The sequence below is a fragment of the Doryrhamphus excisus genome, chromosome 5, assembly GCF_030265055.1.
Source record: "Doryrhamphus excisus isolate RoL2022-K1 chromosome 5, RoL_Dexc_1.0, whole genome shotgun sequence".
NCBI classification, from domain to species: Eukaryota; Metazoa; Chordata; class Actinopteri; order Syngnathiformes; family Syngnathidae; genus Doryrhamphus; species Doryrhamphus excisus.
In genome coordinates this window covers 11213607-11224204 of record NC_080470.1, presented here as the reverse complement: position 1 = coordinate 11224204, position 10598 = coordinate 11213607, and the positions used below count along the sequence as shown (strand labels likewise).

General features: G+C 40.7%; 1 protein-coding gene across 1 annotated transcript; it reads right to left on the bottom strand.

Moving 5' to 3' along the window:
- Window positions 1-402: 402 nt before the first annotated feature.
- On the bottom strand, window positions 403-10545 carry zgc:77486 (uncharacterized protein LOC405808 homolog). Its single transcript, XM_058073633.1, has 6 exons — window positions 10388-10545; window positions 8705-8905; window positions 7989-8100; window positions 6844-6977; window positions 4366-4470; window positions 403-2245 (listed from the first exon to the last, which is right to left on the bottom strand). Exons 2-6 carry the CDS (start codon window positions 8862-8864, stop codon window positions 2097-2099), a joined length of 660 nt encoding a protein of 219 aa, XP_057929616.1. The 5' UTR covers window positions 8865-8905; window positions 10388-10545; the 3' UTR covers window positions 403-2096.
- Window positions 10546-10598: the final 53 nt, after the last annotated feature.

The following is a 10598-nucleotide window of genomic DNA, read 5'->3' as shown; positions in this document are numbered from 1 at the left end:
ATTTTTTGTACTTTAACATGTCATACAATCCTAAATCTTGAAAAGTAAATGAAAAATTAAAAATAAAAATTATCTGGTGGTATTTCTGGAGGGGGTGGTGGCCTGGGGTGGCAATAGGATGAGGAAAAACTACTGCTCATTGTCAATATTGAAGATTTCCATAAGATCATTTCCATGGAACATAATAAATCAACTTGTCTTCCTGTATCTTTTCTCAGTCATCAGTTTAGCCATTATAATCAGTTATAGCTCTGCAGAATTTAAACTACTAAAAAGGAACAGAAACAGAAAGGGAAATTTATATTTAAGTATGAAAAGCTTAACAGTCATGTGGAGCTCAAGGTAAAAAAAGAAATCAAGTCTCCATTTGCTCAAAAACAGTAAATATCAGGGCTCACTTAGTATGATTAAATACACAATAGTGTAGTTTAATGTATAAATTGCGGCGGTTTACATTCAAACTACTGTTTTATACATGATTTTTTTAAAGGGGAGAAGACATCCACCAAATCTGCTGTGCAATGAACCCATGAGGCAAACATGGACCAAATTATTTAAAAAAAAAACGTCAAAAAGCCAATTCCTGTATTTCTTCTATTAGATTCAGCTGGTCCCCCAAGGCGTCCTGCATTGGCTTGTTGGAAAAATGCATCATACATTTTGACACAGTAAAGGATGAAACCCAAAGTGGCGGCATCATGACGCTACAAACTGAATAAAAGGCATGGTCACAAAAGTTATTTGAATATTACTGTAGTCACTTTACGGGCAAAGCAGCGCTAAAAGTGAGCAGATTAGTGCTTGTTCGGTTATGTAAAGCACTTTCACACTCCACAGTACTTCTTCACTCAAACCCCTTCCACCCTTTATTCTATGAGCTGTAGGTTATTTACATGTGGGGGACATTACTTCAAAATGGACCTCCAAATTGCAGCCATGCATTGTTGTGCTACAGCTGTGTGGCTCTTCAGTAACTCCTATGTTAGGCAGCACACATGCATAATTATTTCAAATCGTTCCAAGAAGCAACAGTAGCAACAATCTGAATAGACTGCGGCAACCCAGGTCAGTTTTCATTCAGCATGTGTCAGTGGTCTGCTGGTGCTTGGAGCTTCACACAAAACAAGAGAAGGCCATTGGAGAAAGCCTCTAAGAATCAAGTAGAAACTGAAAATGACCCAGATGCTGAACAAAACTGAGCAGGTGCAACACACACACACACACACTTGTCTGTCTGCAGTTTGTTGTGCTTCATATCCTAATTCTGACAAGCTCACGTCTCCTCTGCTTATATAAAATCATGATGGAATTCAGTTTAAAAAGTGCAAACCTCACGATTTGCTGAAACATGCCACCCATCCTCCAGCGGAACCCACCAAAATGATAAAAAATAAATAGAATGCAATCACACAAGCTAACTACAATATATTAATATAGATCTTCTGAAGTCATACGCTCATTAAAACAGGAGGGGGGGAAAAAAACATACATTTCAATCACTCCTTTACCCCCCCGGATAACTGTTCATGCACCTGGTATAAGTCAATATATCAAAGAGTGAACATTGGCTGGAAAATGCTTGAGAAAGTCCAAAGTGTGGCGACCCGATTGAGAAATAGGAGTTGTGGGGGGGGGAGTCAATCTCACAATAAGTTGACATCACTTTTACTGTAGGAGAAAAGAAATAATCTGAAGCCCTTAAAAAGGTCTCACGGATGTGATGGACGACACCTCCCGGTTTGTTGCTGGATGGTTCTAAACTGGCCTCATCAGCCACCTCACAGGGATGGCATGAGAACACACAAAAAAAAGTGACAGGGTGGGGTTAAAATGCCCACCCTCCCCACAGCTAGTTCACTTACTGCTCTCTCCACTCACACACACACACACTCATACAGAAACCACTCATCCGCAAACAGTCATGAGTGGAGGAAGAGAGATGCTAGTAAGGGGAACATCTGGACAGTGGCTGTGACTGCATCACCTCCCCACCCCTCTTTTAAGATGAATAAATGAAGCCATGATATTCAGGTGTCACCATTCTTGTTAATTGTCAAAAAAAATCTGTGTGTTCTTTTTTTTTGTACTCAAAGTCTTCATAACTTCTGGATTTTCTCAGCCACCACGATGGGGTTCTCCTTGCGTATGCGATCTGCCGCCGCGCTCCGGTAATCGTAGGGACAGTCATGTTTGTCAGAGTAACGGTGGATGGCACAAAATAGATTGCCACAGCGACAGTCGAAACCTTGCAGAGAGGAAGAAGACGACACATTCAAGACATGCATGAAGCCACCTCTATAGTATCTCATATTTCTGTCAGCATTTTTACTGTACTATAGATACTCAGGGGATAAATGGCTATGTTTAAGAGTAGTCATTGTACCTCTTGTATAGCAGTTTACAATGAATTGAAAAAGGCACCACACATCCATTGTGTAAATAGCAGGCAACAAGTGCGTAGCAAGATGATGTTTGCCTACAGTCATGCATGGTGCATAAGTGCTCTCGGCAAAGGGGCACAAATTCCAACATGTACCATGACTTTGGGCAGCGGCACATGAACCATCCCTTGGGAAATCAGGCATGTATGGCAGTAAAGAGCCCAAACACACCTCCAAGTGCCTTGCTGAGGAAGCTGAAGGCGATGGAGTGGACAAGTATATCTCTTCCAGATCCATCAGCTCCATCTGGGATGTCATCATGGAAGAGTGGAAGAGCATTCCTGTGCAGCGCTGGTGAATTGCATGCCCAAGAGGATTAAAGTAGTGCCAGATAACAATGGCGCTACTAGGGGTACAATCTGTACCTCTGTATTTGGGCTACAGTGTCGGTATGTTTTTGTCTAAAAGAAACTTTTCCCCCTCTCAAAGTGCTCTTTATTATTAAACAAAGCATAAAACTAAAATTAAATTCCAATAAAAATCAAATAAATGTTAAGCGGCTGCCACATCCTTCAATTTTTCTTTGTACTATAGCAAACAAAATTTATGATTTTTTTAAAATTACATTTTCTAAAAGGAAATTACAATTTTGTTTAAATATTTTCCAAATATTTATTTTTAATATTACATTTTCTAAATAAAAAAAAAAATTTTGCGATAGTTATTGCTATAGATAAAAGAAAAATTGAAAGACATAATACTAAGCCATTTAAGACCAAAGTAAAACCCTTATGTTCCCTGAGGGACCTTCGTGCCAGGCAGATGGGAAGCGACATCAGAGGTTCCAAATTGAGTTTTGGGTTATGGCGCCAAGAGTAGCCCATATTATTATTGTGATGATGATGATGATGATGATTATGTTCGCATTGTGAGATCATTTAAACCTCCAAAAACACCTGTTACATTCTGGTAACACCTTGTAGAATTTTTTTTTATTAATTTATTTTTTTATAAATACATTCATTCATTTTCTACCGCTTTTTCCTCACGAGGGTCGCGGGGGTGCTGGAGCCTATCCCAGCTGTCTTCGGGCGAGAGGCGGGGTACACCCTGGACTGGTCGCCAGCCAATCACAGGGCACATATAGACAAACAACCATTCACACTCACATTCATACCTATGGACAATTTGGAGTCGCCAATTAACCGAGCATGTTTTTTTTGGAATGTGGGAGGAAACCGGAGTACCCGGAGAAAACCCACGCATGCACGGGGAGAACATGCAAACTCCACACAGAGATGCCCGAGGGTGGAATTGAACCCTGGTCTCCTAGCTGTGAGGTCTGCGCGCTAACCACTAGACCGCCGTGCCGCCCCTTTATAAATACAGTTCATGCTTATTATTTGTATCTTTTTTTCTTTATTTCTTATGTGTTCTAGTGTGAAAACGTTAAGAGAAATTAGTTTTGCATGGAAGTAACAAGTAGCCTGTGTAGTTTTTATTGTGCCACAAAGTTCATTAGATGAATTGTCAATAGTGATCTCACTGTCAAAGCATGGTCATATGGCAACACCTTATGATGGAATGTTTGCAATGACAACACAAAAATTAATATATACAATATTTTAGAATTCCACTCTATTGGTGGTACGTGTGAGTGGAAATGATTGTGATCCAAATTATATTATATCTGCTACCAGTGATTGTTTCCTTGATAAAACACAAGTTACCCCCAGTTGAGTTCTAAAAAAATAATAAATACAACAAGCCAGTCTATTGAACGGCTCTTTGAAAGAAATGTCTCTCCAAGATCTGACTTCCTTCAAAGAGCCATAAATTCAATCTCTAATCTGTACTGCTACACAAACACTGACTACTGTGTATATCAGTGTCATTTCTTTAGTACAGTACCATGAGAAAATAGAATCAAATAGTTGCTGAGACATAAGGGCTGCACTCACTAGAAGCAACAATTCAGTCTTACCAGTGAGGCCGACTTTCTTCCGGCAAGAAAAGCAGCGGTTCTTTTTCTTGTTTTTGTCAGGAGTTTGCTCTCCATCAGAGGTCTGCCCTGATTCTCCTGCTGGCTCTGTGGAAACACAATGAGCACACTGTTATTCTATGGTGGAAGACACAGAACAAACACAATGTCTTCAAAACAAGACGAAATAAAAAAAAAAACAGCTATCAGGAATGATCTTGCAGTTTCTGCACCGCAAGTCACAAGTGGACCAGGGTGCTTAATCTAATACTGGTCAGGACTGATCATGAATTCAAGATATGAACATTGTGTGAAACCAATGCTGAAAACATAAAAAGCAACATTTTTACTTGAGGTATACTTTATATACCTCTAGTTAGAAGACATCTACCAAGGTGGTTGATGTTTTCATAACATCGGCTGGTTTGTGGGCCACTTCCTATGATTTATGGGTGTCTTTGTATGGAGTTTGCATGTTCTCCCCGTGTGTGCCTGGGTTTTCTCCGGGTACTGCGGTTTCCTCCCACATTCCAAAAACATGCATGTTAGGTTAATTGGTGACTCCAAATTACCCGTAGGTATGAATGAGTGTGAATGGTTGTATGTGCCATGCAACTGGCTGGCAGACAGTTCAAGTTGTATTATAACAAGCAGTTTATAAATCTTTGGGACTCCAGCCAACCACCGTGAGAGCCATTATCCCCAAATGGAAAAAACATGGAACAGTGGTGAACCTACTCATGAGTGGCTGGGCAACCAAAATTACTCCAAGATCCCACAGCAACATCCAAAGAACTACAGGCCTCACTTGCCTCAGTTAAGGTCAGTGTTCATGACTCGGCCATAAGAGCAAAAACTGTCCAAAAAGTTTCAAGATGAAAACCACTGCTGAACAAAAAGTACATTAAGACTTGTTTCAATTTTGCAAAAAAAAAAAATCTTGATGATCCTCAAGACCTCTGTAAAATACTCTGGTCTGACAAGACAAAAGTTGAACTTTTTGGAAGGTGTGTGTCCCATACCAATAGCAAAATTTGGTGGTGGTAGTGTGATGGCCTGGGGCTGCTTCTGGACCTGGAAGACTTGCTGTGATTAATGGAACCATGAATTCTGCTGTCCACCAAAAAAATCCAGAAGGAGAATGTCTGGCCATCTGATCGTGACCTCAAGCTGAAACAAACTCGGGTGCTGCAGCAGGACAACGATCCAAAACACACCAGCAAGTCCCCGTCTGAATGGCTGAAGGGAAAAAAATGAAGATTTTGGAGTGGCCTAGTTAAAGTCTTGACCTGAATCCCATTGAGATGCTGTGGCATGACCTTTAAAAGTGGGTTCATGCTCAAAAACTCCAATGTGGCTGAATTACAACAATAGTGCTAAAATGAGTGGGTAAAAAAACTTTTAAAATTCCTCCAGAGCGCTCACACTCATTGCAAGTTATCGCAAACATTTGATTGCAGTTGTTGCTGCTAAGGGTGGGCCTCCTATTAGGCTTAGGGGGATTTTTTTCTCACTTTCATTTAAAAACTGAACTTTAGTTGTGTTGTCACTGGCTAATATTTAAATTTGTTTGTTTGTTTGATGATCTCAAACATTTAAGTATGACAAATATGCAAAAAAAATACATCGGGAAGGGGGACACACTTTCACACCACGCATTATTCAACATCTCAAAAAATATTTGAGAGTTATTAATGTTAGGTAAGACACTGTAGTTGGTGTGAAATGATTACGAAATTGTCATTTCCTTTCATCCACATGGAAACTGTTTCTGTGTGACCTGAAAGTGTAATCTCTGAAAACAGCTTCCAGAGTGGGAAAATCTGAAAATACTGGTTTGTCATTTCCATGTACAACCAAACCATTGCGTTTACAGAAACGATGACATCACATATCCATCATCAAGCCATCAGCGTCATGTGACCAGACATAAGCTTTGATAAAAAAAAAAACAAACACAATATATGAATATTTCCACAGACAAGACTCAGCCCAGTCAACATTCTCCTGATCTTTTGCTGTCTTATTCTCCAAAATGACTGGTTCCAAGTCTAGATGAGCCTTGGAAACCTGAAGATGACAGATTTATGCGCATGTGTCCTTTCTTCTATAGTTTGGTGTGTCACGTGGTTCGTCTGGGTCTGTTTACAGTGCCACATACTGTAGCTGTGTCTTGTATACTACATCATTTTCCTATCTGGATGCAAGTATTGACTAATCCAACAGTTTGGAGGCAATAAAAAAAAAACGCTTGTGTAAAGAGGGCCTTATTTATCCCTACTTTTTGCTGTTAATTTTGTTGATGCTCTTCAGGTAGCCCCAATAACTGTGGTTTCAAGGACACTTTAAAGTTCATATAATTATGACTAAACCTAAATTTAAAACTGCGGTCAAAATGAACACGATTGTGTTCCTCGGTCACTTTATGTCACTTGATAAAAAAAATGGGACAGACACAGAACGCGAGACTGTGATTCCTACCCGAGGTGCTGGATGGTCCCTCGTCTTCGGCGTCCTCGGCCTCTGCTCGATCCGAGTCGACAGCTCCAGAATCCTGGGAAATACTCATTGCCGTCATCTGTTGAGTTACTGGGCTAGGAGAACTGGGACTGACACTAGGTGGAGAGAAAATAATGTATTAAGAAACACTCACTTATACATTGGAAGATTCTAAATGTTAGTATGTTAGTTTACATTCTGTCTCTAGGTACAATAAATACTCTACATACTATAAAATAGGTCTGACACAGCCACACAAGAAAAGTTCCTCCTGCACTCAAAGAGTCTGCCTGCTCCCAAATCCTTACTGAGGAGGTACTGATCCCTCAATTCTTCCCACACGTGCAAGTATAAGCATAATAGCGGCTGCCTGACAGATGATCACATGGCTAGCCTCAACTCACCACACCCTGCCAAGTGCTCGCCCCCAAATGCCACACCAATCTAAGATTTTCAAAGCGCCACCCCGGTGATACATTTTTGAGGCACGTTTTGCAGGGTGTAGAACTTATATCACTTTCACAAAGACAGGAAGTGCCACATACAGCAGACATGCTTGGTCTTTTTGGTGCAGTGGAGGGGTGGGGACTGATCGGCACAGGGGATCAGCGTTTTAAAGCAAGTATCAGCCGATGTCTATACTATCATGTCGGCTTGTCACTTCTGGTCACGTAATGGCAACTGGACAATGATGTTATTGTTTTCAGAAAGTAGCTCCTTGGTTGTGTACACGGAAAAGACAAGTCAATGTTTTCAGATTTAACCACTTGATACATTTTGAAAACATACAGTTTCAGGGTACCTCAAACACCATTTTTGTGTGGATGAAAAGCTGAAACAATAAAATACTTTGCCATTTTGACCTGAAAATGCTTCTGTGTGGACAACTCCCAATAGTAAGTTAAGTTGGAAATTGTACTGAAATTATACCTAAATTAACCCCCAAGTAAGTCACACTGTACACAACATCTCTTTTTGTACAGTGTTAATAATTCAAGGGAGTGAGTCGTAACCACAGAACATCATAAAATGAGGACCGCCTGTACTTTAGCAAGATGTCCAACCCCCCCAGCCTTTAGTTTTCTTGAATAATTGTTTTGAACAGCACAATGTCAGTACAAGCTTACCTGGATGTTGGTTCCTCAGGCGAGGTTCGCCCTGCCTCAGTGCTGGGCGCTGGTTCTGTGCTCTCTGCCATGACGTCAGAGGAGCCTGGCATTCCCGTAGGTGATGTTGCAGCTGTGCAGCGACAGAAAAAGCCTCTTTTTTAGCATGAACTATCAGTATAGATGATATGATGCACAATACTGGATTTACATGAATGAGGCAAGACATTAGTTTAATTTTAAGATTACTTTTAAGAAAATTACAATGACAAAATAAACTTGACAAACTTCACAAACCAATGCAAATACAACTTTGTGTGCATTACCTAAACATAGTGCTTTTACGTTGAACTTTTTTCCAAAAATTGACAATAAAAATTTAAGTTCAAATAATGACAGTAGTTGTAGGGGCTACTAATAATCATGTGTTGACGGTAGTTTTGAAAAGACATGTACAATAAATTGTAGTATATTCAATTTGTTTACTTTAAAAGACCTACAGTTCCCATGATGCTTAGTGTCCCATACCAGGATACGGTGCATTCATTTTCATAGAAGTCATCACATTTTGGCTACAATCCTGCCACTTCCATATTAAATGTATTAATATCATTCACAGTGGCAATGTCACAGTTCAGTCTGATAAGACTTCTGGATATAAGCTCTTCCCGCTAAATGAAATTGTGAATTTTTTCAGTCATTTTTTATCTTGTGACACACCTCACCCACAGCCCTACCTTTCTCCCCTGGGGGACTAGATCTCCCCCCTCCCTGTTGTCTCTGTAGGTGTTCCTTGTAGCAGACTGAGCACATGCCGTTGGTGCGGGGGTTACCGTAGAAACCGCATCCCATGGTGCAAAGCATTGGCACCTGGGTCTGATTGGTCTCTTGAGCCATGCTCCAACAGAGAGGGTAAGGGGGGATGGGAGAGGATTTTCCTGGAAAAATTGGGTTAGCAAGAGTTAGTCAAAGTGATCAAGGAATTTACTGGCTGCCTTTGGAGCTTAAACAATTGAAAATAGACAAAGTGGACATATCCGTTCGCAAACAAGCTCCACAACTATTCCAAATTGTCATTCAACTTGGCAACAAAAAATGACGCTTCTTAAATAGCAAGAACACGGCACACTTCACTTCACGATTTGTATAGCAAGCAATGCAAATTTGCCAAGTGTATGTTAGCAACTTTGCACAGGCTAATTGAGGAGGAGGAGGCGGGGGAGGAGGAGATGGTGGTGTGCTAGCCGGCAGCACCCCCAACCCATCACCGCAGTGGAATCAGTCCGCAGTGTGCGGCCGTGCAGACGGATATAAAGTGTGCACCAATCCTGTAAGTCAGTGTCGGTCCACACGTTCTACTTTACCTCGTTATCTGTGTCACTTTGTCATACACCAACAAGAACATCGGTAGCTAGCAAGAGGGGTCTGGCGCCGCTGTTGTCAAGTGACGTCATCAAAACGCAACGACTTTGGTTGATGGGGACGGCGAAAGGCAAGAAAATGATAGTGAAAAATGAACACGTCGTTATCTCGTTATAAAGTCTTGGCTTTCTGAATAAAAGGGCCGGCAAAGCGCAAACAAAGTTACAGTAGTGTGAATTGATTATATTAATCATACGTGATAGTTTCTAAAAAGAAGTTCTTGCGCTCATGGGTTCTAGGTAAATATACACAATTTGTCATACATTTCTCATCTTCTCAAGAGGTGATTATAACTAATAAAATTTTTAGTGTCCAGTGGCAATAGTAGTCAACACCACAGGTATTTAACGGATTGGCAAGTGTTCAATAAAAGGAAATCAAAGTTAAGTGGTGTAATCAGGTCTGAAATGTCCTGTTTCCTTGCACGATAGCCGACGCAAACGCCAAACAATCTTAGTGGTGCGCTGTCATGGGCAAAGAAAAACAAAAAGGGACAAAATCAACACCCAAAACGGGCAAGTTAAGTTCGCTCAACCAGATTACCTGTTTTCGTTTGTACTTTGTTTAAAAACTATCACAAAAGGAATGTCAAAGCCATCTTAAAATTATCCGTCTTAAAAGGGAATACTTGAAGTTCAAAATAAGGTTAAGAACAACAACAAAAAGTAAATTTTGTCGGCAGTAGGAAACAATTGTCCTATGGCTGCATAGCTCAAACCAAAACAACATCGCCACACAAAAGGTATACATTTTAACACAATACAAGGCAATGTAACAATGTAGTGTGGTTTTAGCACAACCAGTAATCACAACAAACTCAATGCGTGTAATCTTTAAAAGCTCCTTATGTCGAAAATCGAACAAAAGCTAAGTGTTAGCATGCTAGCGTTAGCATACATGCTAACATAAGCAAGCAGACAACGGGTGAGTCTCTTCAAATAAAAAGAGAAAAAGAACAGAGTAAGGACTATCATACTACACAAGGGGAATGGTGGTACCTGAGCGTCACTGTACCGGTAGGCTGTCGACGACCTTTGGGCTGTGGAGAAGTTTTGTGGTCCCGATCAGCGCAAAGCGGCCTCTGACCGTGCTGGAGCAGCCGACATTCGAAACAACGAGCATGACGTCATGCTGAAGCAACACAGCAAATTGCAACCACCCCCACGGAAACCCTTCACTCTTACGCTGATGTTTGACATAAATTTATTA